This window comes from Coregonus clupeaformis, chromosome 28 (assembly GCF_020615455.1).
Source record: "Coregonus clupeaformis isolate EN_2021a chromosome 28, ASM2061545v1, whole genome shotgun sequence".
Lineage (NCBI taxonomy): Eukaryota > Metazoa > Chordata > Actinopteri > Salmoniformes > Salmonidae > Coregonus > Coregonus clupeaformis.
Window position 1 is genome coordinate 23,012,021 of NC_059219.1, and position 20,949 is coordinate 23,032,969.

The 20,949-nt window shown below is 49.4% G+C and overlaps 2 protein-coding genes across 6 annotated transcripts in view; one reads left to right on the forward strand and one right to left on the reverse strand.

Moving 5' to 3' along the window:
• LOC121543333 (chloride intracellular channel protein 4) lies at window positions 1-20,481 on the reverse strand. 5 transcript variants are annotated; one of them, XM_041853135.2, is made up of 7 exons: window positions 15,924-19,115; window positions 15,171-15,815; window positions 9,220-9,329; window positions 3,093-3,218; window positions 2,884-2,990; window positions 2,457-2,638; window positions 1-1,041 (listed from the first exon to the last, which is right to left on the reverse strand). In XM_041853135.2, exons 1-7 carry the CDS (start codon window positions 18,657-18,659, stop codon window positions 880-882), a joined length of 4,068 nt encoding a protein of 1,355 aa, XP_041709069.1. In that variant the 5' UTR covers window positions 18,660-19,115; the 3' UTR covers window positions 1-879. The 5 variants fall into 5 exon arrangements, with proteins under 5 accessions (XP_041709069.1, XP_041709072.1, XP_041709068.1 ...); XM_041853138.2 differs by lacking the exons at window positions 15,171-15,815; window positions 15,924-19,115 and adding an exon at window positions 20,394-20,481; XM_041853134.2 differs by having other exon boundaries at window positions 15,171-19,114.
• Window positions 20,077-20,949, forward strand: part of rcan1b (regulator of calcineurin 1b) — an 11,111-nt gene continuing 10,238 nt past the window's right edge. The window contains exon 1 of the mRNA XM_041853141.2: window positions 20,077-20,525. Coding sequence (XP_041709075.1) covers window positions 20,403-20,525 — 123 coding nt within the window. The 5' untranslated portion in view covers window positions 20,077-20,402. The remainder of the gene's footprint in view (window positions 20,526-20,949) is intronic.

Below are 20,949 nucleotides of genomic sequence, written 5' to 3' on the forward strand. Positions count from 1 at the left end.
TGTTCTGAAATCAGTTTAATAATGTCTCCTCTGGTGAGGATTATAAGGCGAGTGCACAGGGTTGTGTCAGAATTTGTTTGCTGCATAGAGAGATACAGTACACACTTCCGCCACAATCAAAATGGCTTCCGATTCAACCTGTATGTTCAGGAAGGCCCAATCAGGGGAGCTTCTCAACAGAAAGCCCCACCCACAATCATCCTATGGTCAATAGAATTATATATAAAACGATATCAATGCAGATTTATGAGATTAAAATAATGTTATTTTTCATTGGTAACAACATGCCGTGAGTACACATACATTTTGCTTTTACAAAGCATACAAGTAGAAAACAGTCAGACCTTTTTTACTATTGATTATTATTCACCCATAGATAGCCAAAATTAGACAGAGGAGAAACTAAAGAAAAGTGAATTTATAAAATATATGTATGTTCATTTCTATATATAGGTTAATACTGTGGTCAAGGCCAAAGTGTTGCATATTCATATAATAAGTATGGCGTGTCTACCTGTGCTCTGCTATACCTCCGAGACACAGAGGTTATAACAATCTAATGAATGCTTATGGCTGCTTTAGGACAGTTTTACAATGTTGCAGTGTTAGTAGATAGTACTATGTGTTGTTAGAGTTAGTACTCTAGGTTTCTAACAGTGTTTGTGTCTTAAATGACACCCTATATTATAGTGCACTACAGAGGGCTTTGGTCCAAAGGACTGGATGTGAAATGGATGCAGACCTCTCTGTCTAGTGGTCTTAGATTCACAGCAGGCATGACAATACATATGAGCGCCGTGCAACCCAACCGGGGAGTGCACAAAGACACACACACACACACACACATGCAATTTGGGATTGGGCCTTCTCAGTCTCTTGCTATTTGATTCGTTTGGCCACATCTATGTAGGCGAATTCGATCTCACGCTCGACAGGACAGGTGTTGGTAAACTCTTCCCTCTTGTAGGCGTGGTTCAGATAGCGCCACACCCCCGCCATCTCCGCCGGGATCTCAAAGCCACGGTACTTCCTGGCCACCACCTGGGACAGGACAGAGACACAGGTGATGTCATGAAACAGACCAGGAAGTAGCCTAAACATGGGAATCACTTTGAGAGAAACAAAGCAGAACTCATATGGATCAGTGATAGAGGTCAGTGTTGATGTGAGGATTTAGAGGATATAAGTAATTAAAGTAGTACCTTTATAATGTGTAGTTTGGGCAGCAGTACCTTTATAATGTGTAGTTTGGGCAGCAGTACCTTTATAATGTGTAATTTGGGCAGCAGGGTGGTATTATTGGTAGTAGTATCTTTATAATGTGTAGTTTGGGCAGCTGTACCTTTATAATGTGTAGTTTGGGCAGCAGTACCTTTATAATGTGTAGTTTGGGCAGCAGTACCTTTATAATGTGTAGTTTGGGCAGCAGTACCTTTATAATGTGTAGTTTGGGCAGCAGTACCTTTATAATGTGTAGTTTGGGCAGCAGTACCTTTATAATGTGTAATTTGGGCAGCAGGGTGGTATTATTGGTAGTAGTATCTTTATAATGTGTAGTTTGGGCAGCAGGGTGGTAGTATTGGCAGCAGTACCTTTATAATGTGTAGTTTGGGCAGCAGTACCTTTATAATGTGTAGTTTGGGCAGCAGGGTGGTATTATTGGTAGTAGTATCTTTATAATGTGTAGTTTGGGCAGCAGGGTGGGTAGTATTGGCAGCAGTACCTTTATAATGTGTAGTTTGGGCAGCAGTACCTTTATAATGTGTAATTTGGGCAGCAGGGTGGTATTATTGGTAGTAGTATCTTTATAATGTGTAGTTTGGGCAACAGGGTGGGTAGTATTGGCAGCAGTACCTTTATAATGTGTAGTTTGGGCAGCAGGGTGGTATTATTGGTAGTAGTATCTTTATAATGTGTAGTTTGGGCAGCAGTACCTTTATAATGTGTAGTTTGGGCAGCAGTACCTTTATAATGTGTAGTTTGGGCAGCAGTACCTTTATAATGTGTAGTTTGGGCAGCAGGGTGGTATTATTGGTAGTAGTATCTTTATAATGTGTAGTTTGGGCAGCAGGGTGGGTAGTATTGGCAGCAGTACCTTTATAATGTGTAGTTTGGGCAGCAGTACCCTTATAATGTGTAGTTTGGGCAGCAGTACCTTTATAATGTGTAATTTGGGCAGCAGGGTGGTATTATTGGTAGTAGTATCTTTATAATGTGTAGTTTGGGCAACAGGGTGGGTAGTATTGGCAGCAGTACCTTTATAATGTGTAGTTTGGGCAGCAGGGTGGTATTATTGGTAGTAGTATCTTTATAATGTGTAGTTTGGGCAGCAGTACCTTTATAATGTGTAGTTTGGGCAGCAGTACCTTTATAATGTGTAGTTTGGGCAGCAGTACCTTTATAATGTGTAGTTTGGGCAGCAGTACCTTTATAATGTGTAGTTTGGGCAGCAGTACCTTTATAATGTGTAGTTTGGGCAGCAGGTTGCAGTCTGCCAGAGTGAGGTCAGGTCCGTCCAGGAAGCAGCGTGTGGACTCCTGAGGGTCGTCTATGCTGTTGGCATCGATCTCCTCCGGCAGGGGGGTCCTCAGAAATTCATCCAACCGCCTCAGAGACTTCAACAGGGCCTTCTCCAGGCCTACACACACACACACACACACACACACACACACACACACACACACACACACACACACACACACACACACACACACACACACACACACACACACACACACACACACAGTATGCAGTGAGTGAACACAGACAGACAGACAGAGATGCACACACACAGACATACATTGTAATCACAGTCAGAGACACGCAGTACACACAAACATGCACACACGCACACACAAACACACACACAAACACAAGCCTTACCGTCGTTGGTATCTTTGCGGGGGTTCTTGATGTAGGCAGAGAACTTGGAGAACACATCTATACCTGCAGTGTTTGACTCTGGGTGTTTAGTCGCCAACTTGGGGTACCTGAGAAAGAGGAAGATATATCAGACATCAGGATTGGTCAGTTGAATCCAGGAAGTGGTAGTTTGATTGACAGGCAATAGACAGGAAGTGGTGGGTGTGTACCGTGGTGGCGTGAGTTTTTCCTCCAGGAACTCTTCTATCTTGTTGACGTCGACCTTCACCTCCCCGTTAAACGTGACGAACGGAGGGTTGGTCCCCGGGGCCAGGTCCTGCAGGTCCGACGGTTTCCTGGGTAACACATTATTGCAGGGTACTTACAGGGTTATTACAAGGTTCCTGGGTCAGGGTACTTCCATTAGCATCATCCAGCATTTGTCACGATTCAGACAGACGACCAGAGGACCACAATTGCGTCACACCAGAAAGTTTATTAAACTTAAGGGAAAAGGGAAGTAGGGAGTGAATGAAGGCTCCAGGGGTAACAGGGATCCCGTCCAATGCGCTGGGTCTGTGCCCCCCAGTGGCAGCGATGCGTCCTATGAAGCCGGTGGTGGGTGGTCCAGAAGTCCTGGGGGAGACACAGACACAACAGGGCGGAATGAAACCAGGCAGCAGTACAGTTCAAGGGAATCCAAAATACGTAGTAGCAAGGCAGAAGGCTGGTCAGAGTTACCGGGATTGAAGAGTAGTCAGGAGTCGTAATGGCAGAAGCAGGTCTGGATCTCCTAAGGCAGAAGAGTATCCAATAAACAGGCAGGTCCGGGGTCACAAAACCAGGGTGAGCCAGAAGCGCGAGCAAACAGGTTCCGGGTGTGAGCTTTGCAGACGATCTGACACCGGAGAGCTGAAAGACAGGGCCTTAAATACTGGGAGAGGTTAGTGGGTAATGCAGCGCAGCTGGCAGAGTAATAAGAGCCGAGCAGAGCAGGGACAGGTGGAGCTAGTTAGGCTGAGTAGAGAGAGGGAGGTGAGCAGAGTGGAAGATAGTGGAAACCAATTAAGGTGGTAACCCGGTGGAGTGAGAGGGCTCATGACAGAACCCCCCCCCCAAGGGACGGCCCCAGAAGTCCCAAGAGCAACACCACGCCGGGCGGGAGGAGGGGAGCCGGAGGAGGGCTAGAACTCCTCCGAACGGTCCGAGTGAACGTCCTCATCCTCGGAGGAAGCCGGAGGGCCGTGGTCGGGAGATGGGACAGGTCCCGAGACAGGATCAGGCACAGGACAGGAAGCCGAGCGGGCCGGACGGTTAGGGGACCCCTCTGGGGCGGCCCCTACGGATTGCAGGTTGATCAGGATGCCGTTGGTGGAAAGCGGTGATGAGAGTCCTATCCACAATCCGACTAGCTGGCACCCAGGTCCTTTCCTCAGGTCCATAGCCCTCCCAGTCAATGAGGTACTGGAGACCCCTACCCCTCCGTCTGGACCGAAGCAGGCGGCGGACGGTGTAAACCAGACCACCATCGACGAGCCGTGGAGGAGGAGGACCAGGCGCAGCAGGGACCAGCGGACTCTCATGGATGGGCTTAATCTTAGACACATGGAAAGTGGGGTGCACCCTCAGGGAATTAGGCAGTTGGAGCCGGACAGCAGTTGGGCTAATCACTCTTATGATAGGGAATGGGCCAATGAACCGAGGTGCCAGCTTCTGCGACTCCACCCTGAGTGGCAGGTTCTTCGATGACAACCACACCCTTTGACCAACATGGTAGGTGGGAGCAGGAATTCTCCGACGGTTGGCCCCGGTAGTGTAGCTGGCAACGGACCTGAGGAGTGTGGCTCGGGCTTGTGACCAGGTGCGGCGACATCGACGGGCAAAAGCAAGTGCAGATGGGCAAGTAACCTCCTCCTCCTGGCTGGCAAATAGAGGAGGCTGGTATCCATAAACACATTGGAAAGGGGACATACCGATGGCAGAGCAGGTCAGAGAATTGTGTGCGTACTCCACCCATGTCAATTGCTGCGACCAGGAGTGGGGGTTGCGTGAAGTCATGCATCGCAGTGCCTTCTCGAGCTCCTGATTAGCCCGCTCTGACTGCCCATTGGATTGGGGATGGAATCCGGAAGTCAGACTGACTGTGGCTCCCAGCAGGTGACAGAACTCCTTCCAAAAAGCGGAGGAGAATTGTGGACCACGGTCAGAAACAACATCCCTTGGCAGTCCGTGGATCCGGAAGACGTGTTCCAGGACCACCTGGGCGGTCTCCTTGGCGGTTGGGAGCTTGGGGAGGGGAATGAAGTGTGCCATCTTGCTGAAACGGTCAACGATGGTGAGAATGACGGTCATGCCACTTGAAGGGGGCAGCCCCGTGACAAAGTCAAGGGCGATGTGAGACCAGGGACGTCTGGGCACAGGCAGGGGCTGCAGCAATCCGGCTGGGGGCTGGCAGGACGACTTGTGTTGGTTGCAGATGGGGCAGGCTTGGACGAATTCCCGTACATCCTTCCTCAGAGAGGGCCACCAGAACCTCTGGGCGAGCAGGTTGTAAGTGCGGGTGGAGCCAGGGTGACAAGCTAGGCGGGAGTCATGTCCCCACTGAATGACCTGGGACCTCAGGTCTTCGGGGGACAAAAGGCGGTCAGCTGGGCAAGTGCTGGGACCTGGCTGGTTACGGAGAGCCTCCAGCACCTGTTCCTCAACAGCCCAGGTCAGAGCTGCAACGATGCAGGGACTTGGCAGAATCGACACAGGGTCCTTGGAGGGGGTGTCATCCTTCTGGAATTGACGGGAGAGGGCGTCTGGCTTGGTGTTGCGTGATCCAGGCCGGTATGACAGAGTGAAATTAAACCTGGTGAAGAACAGGGCCCAGCGGGACTGCCTGGAGTTCAACCGTTTGGCCGTGCGGATGTACTCCAAGTTCTTATGATCGGTCCAAACGAGAAATGGAATGGTGGACCCCTCCAGCCAGTGACGCCACTCCTCCAAGGCAAGCTTCACAGCCAGCAGCTCACGGTTCCCTATGTCGTAATTGCACTCAGAGGGGACAACCGACGTGAGAAAAAGGCACAGGGATGGAGCTTCCTATCCTCCGCAGCCCACTGAGAAATCACAGCACCAACTCCCACATCCGAGCGTCCACCTCCACAATGAATTGCCGGTCCACATCAGGCATCTGGAGGATGGGAGCGGAGGTGAACCTCACCTTGAGGGTACTGAAGGCTTTGTCGGCTGCTGGGGTCCAGGTGAAGGGTTGCTTGGTGCTGGTTAGAGCAGTGAGAGGGGCAGCAACGGTACTGTAGTTCCGGATAAACTTCCTATAGAAGTTAGCAAACCCCAGAAACTGTTGCAGCTTCTTTCTGTTCTCCGGAACTGGCCACGAAGTGACTGCTGATACTTTGGCAGGATCCATTTGGATACTTCCTTCTGCCACTATGTACCCCAGGAAGGCCACTGTCTTGACGTGAAACTCACATTTCTCTGCCTTGGCGTAGAGGGAATTCTCCAGAAGACGATGAAGGACTTGCTGGACATGGCGGGTGTGTTCAGACAGGTTTCTGGAGTAAATTAAGATGTCATCCAGGTAAACGAAGACAAACTTGTTTAACATGTCCCGCAGTACATCATTCACTAGAGCCTGGAACACAGCAGGAGCATTGGTGAGGCCAAAAGGCATAACCAGATACTCGTAGTGGCCTGTTGGTGTATTGAATGCGGTTTTCCATTCATCTCCCTCCCGGATCCGCACTAGGTGGTAAGCGTTTCTGAGATCCAACTTGGTAAAAACAGTGGCTCCCTGGAGCAACTCAAAAGCAGAGGTGAGCAGAGGCAGAGGGTAACGGTTTTTCACTGTGATGTCGTTGAGTCCCCTGTAGTCGATGCAGGGGCGAAGAGATCCGTCCTTCTTCCCCACAAAGAAGAAGCCAGCACCAGCAGGAGATGAAGATGAACGGATTAATCCTGCGGACAGAGAGCCATTGATGTAGTCCTCCATGGACTTTCTTTCAGGAGCAGACAACGAATAAAGACGACCCCTTGGAGGAGCTGTTCCAGGGAGGAGGTCGATGGCACAGTCGTACGGTCGGTGAGGGGGCAGAGATGTGGCTCTTGCTTTGTTAAACACCTCTCTGAGACCATGGTAGCATTCTGGGACATTGGAGAGGTCCGGAGCGGAGTTAGTAGGTACTGGCCGAGGGGGTAGTGCGGCAGCAAGCAGGCAGGTTCGGTGGCAGTCCTCTCCCCACTCCCTGATCACCCCGGTCACCCAGTCGAGCTGAGGGTTGTGCCGGGCGGAGCCATGGGTAACCCAGGATGAGGGGTTGGCCTGGAGAGGGGAGCAGGTGAAACTGGATAGTTTCTTGATGGTTTCCGGACAGACCCATCGAGACCGGGGCCGTGACATGAGTGACCGATCCGAGTAAGTGTCCGTCCAGTGCCCGGGCAGGAATAGGAGGTGTCAAACGGAGGTTCTCCAGTCCCAGTTGGCGTGCCAGCTTGACGTCCATTATGTTGGCTTCGGCGCCAGAATCCACCAGAGCAGCCAGGGTGTGAGTTGAGTCAAGAGGCGGAGGTGAACTTGCAGCAGGGGTTTGCGGTCGGAGGACTGGATGGTCATTGAACTCGACCCGGACTCCCCCTACGCCCGGTGAGCTTCGGCCCTTTAAAGGGCAGGTTACCACACGATGTCCATCACCTCCACAATAGAGGCAGAGGTTTGAGGTGAAGCGGCGCTGGCGCTCTGCAGGAGTGAGGGAGGCTCGCCCAATCTCCATAGGCTCAGACTGATCAAGCTGACCTGGGTGAGTGGCAGTAGATGACAGGAGCCCAGTCGGATCTCTCCGAATGCCGGTAGTAGGTGGACCTTGGCGCCCCCTCTCACGGCTGACGGGTCTGTATCCTTCTGTCGATCCTGACAGTCAGTGCGATGGCTTCATCAAGAGTGGAAGGCAGTTCATGGGAGACCAACTCGTCCTTGATATAGTCAGCCAAACTATGGAAGAACGCGTCCACCAACGGTGGTGTGTTCCAAGAACTTCGTCTAGCCAGGGTTCGGAAGTCGATGGAATGGTCTGCGACTGTACGTCTGCCTTGTCGAATACTAAACAGTTCACGAGACGCCTCTGCGGTGGGAGAATCCAGGTCAAACACCTTCAGCATCTCCTCAGCAAACAGGTCGAAGGTTGCACATGCGGGGGTTTGACGTTCGAACTCTGCTGTTCCCCAGAGTCGAGCTCGGCCCGTCAGGTGAGTGATGGCATACCCAACTTTAGCCCCCTCCGTGGCGAAGGTCCTTGGCTGCAAGGAGAACTGAAGTCGGCAGCTAGTCAGGAATGGCCGGACCTGGGTTGAATCGCCGTTGAACCGCTCGGGGTTTCCAATCTTGGGTTCCGGAGCAGCGGCTGCAATGACCGGGGCAGGTAACTCGGGGCTGGGCTGGTGGGCAGACTGGCTGGGGTAAGGTTGGTGAGGAGTTGAATGAGCATGGCGAGTTGTTGTTGCTGCTGCTGGAACTGCTGCTCATGCTCATCGGTTTCCATGTCGGGGAAAGTGTGCGCTGAGTCCATAATGGTCAGATCGTACTGTCACGATTCAGACAGACGACCAGAGGACCACAATTGCGTCACACCAGAAAGTTTATTAAACTTAAGGGAAAAGGGAAGTAGGGAGTGAATGAAGGCTCCAGGGGTAACAGGGATCCCGTCCAATGCGCTGGGTCTGTGCCCCCCCAGTGGCAGCGATGCGTCCTATGAAGCCGGTGGTGGGTGGTCCAGAAGTCCTGGGGGGAGACACAGACACAACAGGGCGGAATGAAACCAGGCAGCAGTACAGTTCAAGGGAATCCAAAATACGTAGTAGCAAGGCAGAAGGCTGGTCAGAGTTACCGGGATTGAAGAGTAGTCAGGAGTCGTAATGGCAGAAGCAGGTCTGGATCTCCTAAGGCAGAAGAGTATCCAATAAACAGGCAGGTCCCGGGGGTCACAAAACCAGGGTGAGCCAGAAGCGCGAGCAAACAGGTTCCGGGTGTGAGCTTTGCAGACGATCTGACACCGGAGAGCTGAAAGACAGGGCCTTAAATACTGGGAGAGGTTAGTGGGTAATGCAGCGCAGCTGGCAGAGTAATAAGAGCCGAGCAGAGCAGGGACAGGTGGAGCTAGTTAGGCTGAGTAGAGAGAGGGAGGTGAGCAGAGTGGAAGATAGTGGAAACCAATTAAGGTGGTAACCCGGTGGAGTGAGAGGGCTCATGACAGCATTAATGGTTGAATGTCTTTAGAAAGTACGTCAAATCGACTTGATCTTGATATAGAACACAATTGATTGATTGATGGATGTATTTGCCGATGCGATGATCCATACCTTTTGAGATCGACTGTGGTAACGTTGAAGATGACTCCCTTCAGCCACAGGATCATGAAGAGGCGCTGGGAGAACGGACAGTTCCCGATGCTCTCACCATCACTGCCAGCCTAAGTAGGAGACACACAAAGGGTTCAGTCCAACTCATATACACACAGTTCAAATACACACATACAACAGGCCCCAATCACAAATGCCCTGGTCATTGTTCCCTGTCTGGTAAAACACACTCCCACACAAGCTGATTCGGCCCTGATGTTCTCTTGCCACTAGGGGTCCTCAACAAACCTGAGAGATCAACAACAAAAACAGCACCAGCAGCAGAACCAGCAGCAGCAACAACAGCACCACCAGCAGCACCAGCACCATCAGCAGCAACAACATCACCACCAGCAGCACCAGCACCATCAGCTGCAACAACAGCACCACCAGCAGCACCAGCACCAGCAGCAGCAACAACAGTACCACGAGCAGCACCAGCACCAGCAGCAGCAACAACAGCACCACCAGCAGCACCAGCACCAGCAGCAGCAACAACAGCACCACCAGCAGCACCAGCACCAGCAGCAGCAACAACAGTACCACCAGCATTACCAGCATCAAATTCCTCCATACTTTAAGCTCAACTCTTACCTTGACAAACAGCTCGATAGTTGGGAAACCCAGCTTTTTGGCTGCTATGTCAAACCAGGCCATGGTGACAACACAAGTCAAGGTTTCAGTTTATTGACTCATAACCTAGAGGTCCAAAGACACAGCCCGATCCGTAAATCAATCTGCCTCCAATCAGTCCGGTTCTGTCAGCGAAACTCGTGAAAGTTACTGTCTCCCTGCCTATTGAGCTCTGTCTGGGCTGGCTGAGACCGGACTGGGTCGTCAGGTTCTGTAGCTGTGGGCGACCATGGTTGGGGTGGTAAGATGGAGGGAAGGTGGGTTAAGATATGCAGAGCAGGACAGTGAGACGTTTTGCACAGCACACTCCCTCTTTGTTAGCAACACACGGCTAGCATAATAGAAACAGTGTCTGGGTGTTTTCCCTGTCTGGTGGGGCGTCTTTCATTTACTTTGATAGATTGTAGTTCTGATGTGTTGGTTTCAGCTACAGGTACTGATGAATGAATAATAGCCCATGCCAAACAGAGAACAACGTGTAAACTTTTTTAGATACGTAATCAGGTCCATGTGCCCCTCTACAATAATTTATCCCTGATGCAAAAGCCTCAGCTTATGTTTCCAGTTAGATGATCTCATTCACTGGCCTAATAACCTACAATGCAGAAACTCAGCCTCCTTTGGTGCACCAGGATACATTTTAATCAATCCTCAAAAAACAGCAACAATAGGCCCCAACTGACTGACCCAGAGTCAGTCTCTGTGGGTATGGTGTCTGTGTGGGCTGGTGGAACAGTGTGAGGCCTTTTCTGGGGTCAGTGTGTGGGAGTTCATGGAATCCTCAGCCCTGTTCTGACCCTGATGGAAAAGGGCAATGTGTTTCACACGCACACACACACACATACACACACACACACACATGCACACACATACGCATGCACATACACACACACTGAAAACATACTCCTCGTAGGCAACCAACCTTACTGTACATATCATAGAAGTACCTCATTGGGTAGAAAGCTGTCAACAACATAAAGAGGATTGTTTGATCGTATATATTTCTACTGAGATCATTACAAACCCAACCAACAGCGATTCATCACACTTGAACTCCGACCCCAAAGCAATGAGTGACCATTCTAGTGTTCTATGTGAGAGAGAGAGAGAGAGAGAGAGAGAGAGAGAGAGAGAGAGAGAGAGAGAGAGAGAGAGAGAGAGAGAGAGAGAGAGAGAACGAGAGAGAGAGAGAGAGAGAGAGAGAGAGAGAGAGAGAGAGAGAGAGAGAGAGAGAGAGAGAGAGAGAGAGAGAGAGAGAATGCAATTTCCTTGAGTCTCTAACTCCGGTGAAAGCCACAGTTGGAGCTTGCTTGGCCATGGAGCATACCTCCGGTTGCTCTCACACCAGGAGCAAGATAAAGGTGTCTATTGTATTATGTGAGCAGGCGCCCTGGGAGAACAGGGCAGGATATTAGGACATTTTCCCCCAGGCTTAATCCTTTAGCTGGGCGCCAGGGCACCTTCATCAAACACTGGAATGTGCCTTTGTTGTGTTGGTCACGTCCTGGGCCCATGGCATGCAGCACTCCAGACTTACAACGTTTTTAGCAGGAGGTTTTATCTAAGCGACTGACGGTTAGCACATATATTATGTAGCACATGTGGGAGTCAAATCCACAAGCCTGGGGTTGTTATAGAGAGCCACACTCCAACCAATTGAGCCAAATGAGGTACCATGTCAGGTAACTTTTTAATAACAGGCTTTTTATAGACAACTGACCAGAGAGGCATGGCTCAAAGCAATACAGTCGCGGCTGGAATGGAGCGTAATGATGGATTGCCTCAACGTAGTGCTCTCCATCGAGTTCTCAAAGCACTTTACATTGATAGTGGGCCACAGGTGATGCCACGGCAGCCATTTTGCGCCAGAACACTCACCAACAACACTACTGGAATGCCCCTCACACACAGGCACACATGGGACAATGGGGCCGTCAAGTCTGTGTGTGGCGGGGGGGGCGGGGGGGGTTTGCAATCAGCTAAAGAGGGGTAGGATTACAGTAGGATATCACTCTCTTAATGGGATGAGATAAGGGGATCACAGTGGGATCACACTCAACCAAACGACATGACTCAAGCATGCCAACAGACATTTTACATTTTTAGTCATTTAGCAGACGCTCTTATCCAGAGTGACTTACAGTTAGTGAGTGCATACATTTTTTCAGACATTACACACAATCACACACAACCCCAACAAAACACTTCACATGCAATCATAACACAGGCAATATTACACAACATGCCTCACACCCAAACCGCAAGCATGCTTGATGTTTCCTTAGCAACAGATTTTCAAAATGGCGGTGTGTTTATGATTAAAGTCCAGCAGGCTAATACTTCACTGGCCAGACACACAGCTTCCGATCCTGTCCTCTCCTAACTACACAACTTCTGACCTGAAGGGCCAAACAGTGTCTTTATTACAACGTAATTTAAGTTACCTGCTAACTACTACCTTACAGTATATTTACCAGGCAAAGATCTGAAGCGAAGCCAGTTTCATGGTATGTTGCCATGTCGCTACACTCGGTAGTAAAGAAGAACAGGCCACAGAAAGTAGGCTAATGATAACAACGGCCTCTCACTCTCAACGAATCCCGACAGGCGGCCATTTTAAGTTGTCAAATCGTGTTACTTTAAACCAGCCAGAGGAGAAGCAACCACCACAACAGAACAATGCCTGGGGCTTTGACCGGACAGTGTCTGAGCTAGCCTTTATGACCAACTGAACATGACCAGAGACCAGACACTAAGTAGCTAAAATAAGCTAAAAGGCAGGCTAGGTCTAGTGGCTAAGGACTGGCATGGGTTTTCCTATGATGCTAGCTAGCACGCTACATGTAGCCCTATTTGTAATCTATAGAACAAGATGACAGGAAAGTTCCATTACGAGCTAAGTAGATAATTCTCTAGGATTCTGAAACACTGATTTGAGTACAATATGAGAGAGGGAGACAGATAGAGAGCGAGAAAGAAAGAAGGAGATTGTCCACTATTAAAGCTCTTCTAAGAGAAGGGGTGGGTCTGTATTGTTGTGACATGTGGACAGATAAATCCTTTAGCCGTTACCTGAATAGAAGCTACACTTGACTTTAAACACATGCTAAACTATATTCTGCCACAAGTGGAGTTGGCAATACACGGAGACAATGGCAGAGACCACACCCCTCAGTGTTCTTCAGTCCTGGTCCTGAGCACCCACAGGATGTGCAGGCTAACACACCTGATTCAGGTAATCAGCTGATTGATATAGCCTGTAGCTCTCCAGGACCAGGAAGCACTGGGGCCTTTTCAGGAAGATGCAACATAACAGAACTTTCAGATATAAATGTACTGTGTACTACACAGTGTGTATTGTAGATAGAACATACAGTTGAAGTCGGAAGTTTACGTACACTTAGGTTGGAGTCATTAAAACTCTTTTTTCAACCACTCCACAAATGTCTTGTTAACAAACTATAGTTTTGGCAAGTCGGTTAGGACATCTACTTTGTCCATGACACAAGTAATTTTTCCAACAATTGTTTACAGACAGATTATTCCACTTATAATTCACTGTATCACAATTCCAGTTGACTGTGCCTTTAAACAGCTTGGAAAATTCCAGAAAATGATGTCATGGCTTTAGAAGCTTCTGATAGGCTAATTGACATCATTTGAGTCAATTGGAGGTGTACCTGTGGATGTATTTCAAGGCCTACCTTCATACTCAGTGCCTCTTTGCTTGACATCATGGGAAAATCAAAAGAAATCAGCCAAGACCTCTGTAGCTATCAGCCAAGACCTCTGTAGCTCAGCTGGTAGAGCACGGCACTTGTAACGCCAAGGTAGTGGGTTCGATCCCCGGGACCACCCATACACAAAAATGTATGCACACATGACTGTAAGTCGCTTTGGATAAAAGCGTCTGCTAAATGGCATATTATTTATTATTATTATTATTTAAAAAAAATTGTAGACCTCCACAAGTCTGGTTCATCCTTGGGAGCAATTTCCAAACACCTGAAGGTACCACTTTCATCTGAACAAACAATAGTACGCAAGTATAAACACCATGGGACCACGCAGCCATCATACCGCTCAGGAAGGAGACGCGTTCTGTCTCCTATAGATGAACGTACTTTGGTGCGAAAAGTGCAAATCAATCCCAGAATAACAACAAAGGACCTTGTGAAGATGCTGGAGGAAACAGGTACAAAAGTATCTATATCCACAGTAAAACGAGTCCTATATCGACATAACCTGAAAGGCCGCTCAGCAAGGAAGAAACCACTGCTCCACAACCGCCATAAAAAAGCCAAACTACGGTTTGCAACTGCACATGGGGACAAAGATCGTACTTTTTGGAGAAATGTACTCTGGTCTGATGAAACAAAAATAGAACTGTTTGGCCATAACGACCATCGTTATGTTTGGAGGAAAAAGGGGTCTGCTTGCAAGCCGAAGAACACCATCCCAACCGTGAAGCACGGGGTGGCAGCATCATGCTGTGGGGGTGCTTTGCTGCTGGAGGGACTGGTGCACTTCACAAAATAGATGGCATCATGAGGAAGGAAAATTATGTGGATATATTGAAGCAACATCTCAAGACACCAGTCAGGAAGTTAAAGCTTGGTCGCAAATGGGTCTTCCAAATGGACAATGACCCCAAGCATACTTCCAAAGTTGTGGTAAGATGGCTTAAGGTTCAACAAGTCAAGGTATTGGAGTGGCCATTACAAAGCCCTGACCTCAATCCTATAGACAATTTGTGGGCAGAACTGAAAAAGCGTGTGCGAGCAAGGAGGCCTACAAACCTGACTCAGTTACACCAGCTCTGTCAGGAGGAATGGGCCAAAATTCACCAAACTTATTGTGGGAAGCTTGTGGAAGTCTACCCGAAACGTTTGACCCAAGTTAAACAATTTAAAGGCAATGCTACCAAATACTAATTGAGTGTAAGTAAACTTCTGACCCACTGGGAATGTGATGAAAGAAATAAAAGCTGAAAGAAATAATTATCTCTACTATTATTCTGACATTTCACATTCTTAAAATAAAGTGGTGATCCTAACTGACCTAAGACAGGGAACTTTTACTAGGATTAAATGTCAGGAATTGTGAAAAACTGAGTTTAAATGTATTTGGCTAAGGTGTATGTAAACTTCCGACTTCAACTGTATATGATTGCCTGTCATCTAAAAAATGGAATTGTGTCAGCTCTATTCATTACATGTCTATCTGCAACGTTCTGAACGTCATAGTTAACCCATAGTTAACCCTTGGTGCTACTGTACCTTGACATAGAGGGAGATCTCGTACTCCTGGGGGTCCGGACTGTCGCTGCGTTCCTCGTGAGGAGTTGGGCTCTGCAGCCTCACAGACTTCTTCACCGTCTTCACCTCCCCCTCCCCCTGCGCTGCCTCCTCTTTCTTCACCTCTATTTTCACCTCTTTCCTCTGGTGCATGAACGTGGGCACCTCCTCCATGAGCACCACCTTCTTCTTCTTCACCGGCTCCTCTCTCCTCTTCGGGGAACGCACCTCCTCTTTGATCACCGACTTCAGCTCCTTCATCCAGTCCTCCCTCCTCCCATAGGTCTGCGCCTCCTCTGGTGACAACTTCTTAATCCAGTCCTCCTTCCGCCCAGGGTTCTGCGCCTCCTCTGGGGCCTCCTTAATACAGTCCTCCCTCCTCCCGGGGGTCTGCGCCTCCTCTGGGGCCTCCTTCTTGATCCAGTCGTCGCTCCTTCTGCGGGTCTGCGCCTCCTCTGGGGCCTCCTTCTTGATCCAGTCTTCCCTCCTCCCAGGAGTCTGCCCCTCCTCTGGGGCCTCCTTCTTGATCCAGTCGTCGCTCCTTCTGCGGGTCTGCGCCTCCTCTGGGGCCTCCTTCTTGGCCCAGTCCTCCCTCCTCCCGGGGGTCTGCACCTCCTCTGTGGCCGCCTTCTTGATCCAGTCGTCGCTCCCTCTGCGGGTCTGCACCTCCTCTGGGGCCGCCTTCTTGATCCAGTCGTTGCTCCCTCTGCGGGTCTGCACCTCCTCTGGGGACGCCTTCTTGATCCAGTCGTCGCTCCCTCTGCGGGTCTGCACCTCCTCTGGGGCCGCCTTCTTGATCCAGTCGTTGCTCCCTCTGCGGGTCTGCACCTCCTCTGGGGCCGCCTTCTTGATCCAGTCGTCACTCCCTCTGCGGGTCTGCACCTCCTCTGGGGACGCCTTCTTGATCCAGTCGTCGCTCCCTCTGCGGGTCTGCACCTCCTCTGGGGACGCCTTATTGATCCAGTCGTCGCTCCCTCTGCGGGTCTGCACCTCCTCTGGGGCCGCCTTCTTGATCCAGTCGTCGCTCCTTCTGCGGGGCGTGACCCTATCTCTTTTTACTGTCACCTCTTCTTTCATTTCTCCTTGTTTCAGCCGTGTGGGAGATAGCAGCATCTCATTCAGCAGTTGTCGTTTCACCTCCTCTGTTCCAGGGAACCCATTCTCTATCCTGGCTTTGCGACCTTTGACCCCTAGCTCCACCTCTTCTTCCTTCTCTTTCCTTCTTTCCTTCGCTGTGTCTTCCTTCCCTACCTTTACTGGCTCATTCTTAGTGACAGGCCCTGGCTGTTCTACACTCTCGCTGCCTCCCTCTAATGCAGGTTTAGACTCATCCTCAATGAGATCCTCTGGCTCTTCCGCCATCTCAATCGCTCCCTCTGATTGGGAGTCTAGATTATCGTCAATGTTTGTCACTGGCTGTTCCTCCAACTCACCCCTTCCCTCTGATCCTCCCGTCCCTATCTCTGAGACCGGAGCCTGATGTTCCATCTCTTCAGCCCCTCCCACCTCTGTAGCTCTGGGCTCATCCAGAATGACCTCTCCTGGCTGTTCTTTCTCCATGTCTCCTCCCTCCTCAAGCTCGAAAGCCTCCTCGACATGCTCTAAATCCTCCTCCTGTGTGTCTCCTGCTGAACCCTTGAGTATCTGTACCTGTGGCTGAGCTACAACTTTAACTTCTTTCTCTTCCTCCTCTTGTCTGGCAGCATTATCAGGCTCCAAAGCCTTTTCCGTCTGTTCCTCCATACCTCCACCTCTTCTCTCTTCCTCTGCTATCTCTACATTATCCTCCTTCTTTTGCTCCTCCTCTACTTTGCTGCCTCCTGTGTCCATCCCCGCCACCGCATCATCCCTAACCTGTTGTGGCTCTTCCTTTTCCCCACCACCTCCTTCCACTGCCCTTTCACTGTCACCCTCTTCGACCTGTAGCTGCTGTTCTGTCTGTTGTAAACCTCCCTCCTCTTTAGCTCCATTCTCACCCCCCTGACTCTCATCGGGCTGTATCAGTGGCTGTTCCTTGCTCTTGCTCCCTCCCTCTACCTCAACAGGTGGAGTGACAACATCCTGTGGCTGTTGAGCCGTGGTTGCCTGACTCTTGACAACTCCGGTCTCTATGACCTCATCAGTAACGAACAACGGGGGCTGGTGCTCTGTCGCTTGATGCCCCTCCTCTTCTTTCTCTAAAACGTCTTCTTTAGTGGTCTGTCCCTCTGTAACAGGGCTTGTAACCTCCTCCTCTTTTTTCTCTGTACTGTTCTCACTTCCCTGCTGCTTCTCATCCCTCTCTTCTTGTGCAACCTGTTGATTCTCTGACACTACATTCTTACTTTCCTCACTCTCTCCTTCATTGTCATTGGCTGGCTGATGTTTAGGATCCTCTTCCTGTCCTTCCTCCTGCCGTGTCTCTCTGACCTCATCGCTAGTGGACACAGTTTGACAGTCCTCAGTCACTTGACTCCTGCTTTCATCACTCACTCTTGCCATGCCATCATCATTAGTCGCCTGGCTGATGGGCATCTCTGGGTCCTCACCGCCACTCTGCTCTTCCTTCGCTAACTCATCTGTAGTGGATTTAGTTTCTGGCTTTTGACTCTCTGTACACAGCCCTTCTTTACTCTCCACCTCATCATCAGTGGACGGGACTGGCGGTTCTGTTGTCGTCAAATCGACATCGTCCTCTGTCTTATCAACAGGCAAAACTATTTGTGCCTTTTCTGCCTCTGGAGATGTCTCTTCATTTTTCCTCTCTACCTCATCATTAATGGATTCAGTTTCTCTCCCCGCTGTCTCCTTCACCTCTCCCTCCTCCACACACAGAGTGACTGACTCCTTCTCTTCTTCCCTCTCTCCTCCCTCCTCTTCCCTCTCTCCTCCCTCCTCTTCCCTCTCTCCTCCCTCCTTCTCGTGTGAGTGTTCTGTAGCTATCTCAGTGGTCTGAACAGGTTGGTCAGGTAAACTAGGGGGTGGTGGGGGGAGAGGAGGTTCGCTCTCCTCTATTTCTCTCCCTTTGTCCGCCCCTGCTGACTCCTCCTCTCTCTCAGCAGACTTCTCTTCTTCTACAGCCTCTACAGATTTCTCCTGCTCCTCTTCAATTACAACAACTGGCACGGTCAGCTCCCTCTCTCGTTTACCTCCCTCTCTCTTTTCCTGGAAACTAACCTCCTTCTCTTCAATCCCCCTCTCCCCCTCCTCTCCCTCCTCTCCTCCACTCCCATTAGCTTGCACCATCACTTCGAAATGATCAGCTGCACCTCCCTTACCCTCACCTGCCAGCCCAATGTCATCCATGTCCTCGCCCACCTCCTCCCCCAGTTCCAACACCTCCTCTGCAAGTTCTACATCCTCCTCCTCCTCCTCCTCCTCTTCATCTCGTTGTCTCTGTGTATCCGGGTCGGTACAGGTTCCTATAGGGCTGTGGATGATGGCTCCGTTGGAGAGGTCCGGGCTGAGGCCATTAGCTTCAGACTGGGCCATGGTTACTGGAAGACCAACACACACTGGGAAGGAGTGTGTCCAAGGTTCCAACAAGTATGTGTCCAGGAATTCAAGCCGAATTTGAGGAAGTTGGGTAAGTGTGTGTCCAGGAATTCCAGCCGAATTTGAGGAAGTTGGGTAAGTGTGTGTTTGTAGGTTCCACAGACGCACGCACAGCTTCTAGTTGTCGCTGCCTGGGGCTCCAATCTGTAACTAGTGCCTGTGTACAGTTGGTCAAAGTACAATCTCTTCCTCTCTCTCTCTCTCCCTCTCCCTCTCCCTCTCCCTCCTTCTCCAGAGGATTAGGCTGAGTTTCAGAAGTTGATCCCCACATGACCAGCCTGCCTCCTTTAAATCCGCCCAGAGCCTATATCCCCTCAGCCCAGCCCAGCCCAGCTCCAAAGCCTATACCCCCACAACCATGCCTAGCCCAGCATGGCCCCTCTACTCCACTCCAACCCCCATCCATTCAACCACCTCCCTAACAATCTCCTCCTCCCAATGGCTGCCTCCATACCTGCCTGAACCCCCCCATCCAAAAACACATCCAACCCGCCACACTTTCCCCAACCCCAAACCATCTTTAACCCCCCTCTGACCCCTTTTCAGTTTTCAGTTCTCCTTTAGCATAACCCATAGGCTGAGCCTCTGCTGAAGTCAGTGAGGATGCCCCGAGTTAGCCTTTCAGTAAACCACAGTTGTCCTAGTACAATCCCTTATCCTCTTTCAGGCTTTAAGCAAAGTAGACCTATATAACCACTGCCTGACAGTCAGAGGTAGGTGTACAGGCAGAGGCACTGGCAGGAAAAGGATTGCATTGATGACCAAATTGAATTATTCACACAAGAGAATTTGGGTGATTACAAAAGGATGAATAACCTTTGTAATGATGTATCTTTTTTATTTAATTATTTGATCTAAACATATTGATGATGCATCATGCATCCATCATCCTCTTCAGATAAAGAAGAGTCACATCATCATCTACTACTGACTTGTATAATATCGGTCTTATTACGTTTTTCAACATTAGAGGGCAGCATTGCTTTGCCTATAATGGTACAACCTGCATGGCGTTGGTTTTGAATATTATAAAATTGCAGGTAATTTACATATAAATAAATAGACTTCACTTCAGTAGACATAAGCATCACATTTGCGACGAACAGTTCAGGGCAAAATTACAGTGTACGACTCCGAATAACACAATCAAGGTCCTAAAACTCAACACCGACAGTGACAGCTAATGTACCATCACCTTCAGAGCGTTGCAATAATTTGCAATGAGGGCAAAGCGCTGCGTAGACATCACTGATCTAAAAACAGATTGTATGGGTCAAACTCATTCTCATTTAATCTCTTGGACAATCTAGAATTGTAGTGATCAGTGAAGCTGCGTTGCGACAGTTCTAAACCGGAAAATCGCATCAGCTGTCCCCTTGACGTCATCTCCTTTATCCGATGGGCCACCAGCTCTAAAACAGGACTTTCAGTTTTCAGTGTAATATGCTTTTTGAATTTAATTTACTGAGAAATATTTGGCCCTAAAACAACATAGCTACATTAATTATTGTACTTTTGCTCATTAATTAATGACGAATCTAAGGAGCTTGCGATGAGATAGTAGCTAAGCGCTTCTGCTAGCTAGCTAGCTGAAAGCTAACCGAGGACCACAATATATTTAGCTACAGTGACAGCTCTGCTAGGTCCGAACTGCAAGTTGAAACAACTAACCTGGCGAAGATGCAGAAATCAGAGAAGAGCGATGGTGCTGAGGCGACGGTCGATGTGCAGTTTACCGACCTACCCAACGCCCTTATCGCATGCAAAGTAACTGAAGATGTTTTCAATGACCAAACTCTGAAGGTAAGGATGTGTGTTATGGTGGATCAAAGCATTCAACCAAAGCAAGCTTGCATTACATTACAATGGTTCCCTACTAAACAACTTAAACCTCTCTCTCTCTTTCTCTCTCTGTGTGTGTACTCATGTTCAATCCAAATATAGTATTAGATTCCACTCCCCCAAAGAATTGCTGTCTTTCTATAGTATTAGATTCCACTCCCCCAAAGAATTGCTGTCTTTCTAAAGATGAGTCTTAGGCTCCTAGTTGTGTAGTTCTGCTCCACCGTCACACACCTGGAAACGGTTCACTTCCATCCCCTGCGTGATTCCATAGGGGTTGGAACAGTTCCATCAGCAAGAACATTCCTAGATTTTTCCCATAACAAGACAGGAATACAGGAAGCTTGGAAAAACTGAGATTCTGTCCTAACTGGGAGAGCTTAGC

Bases quoted from the DNA above. Each gene is read 5' to 3' on its own strand.
- LOC121543333 (XM_041853134.2), bottom strand. From the start codon at position 18,659: ATGGCCCAGTCTGAAGCTAATGGCCTCAGCCCGGACCTCTCCAACGGA. The intron at 2,639-2,883 runs GTAAGGCTTGTG...GTGTGTGTGTAG, and splicing joins CCGCAAAGATACCAACGACG to GCCTGGAGAAGGCCCTGTTG. The intron at 1,042-2,456 runs GTACTGCTGCCC...GTCCTGTCCCAG, and splicing joins CCAAACTACACATTATAAAG to GTGGTGGCCAGGAAGTACCG.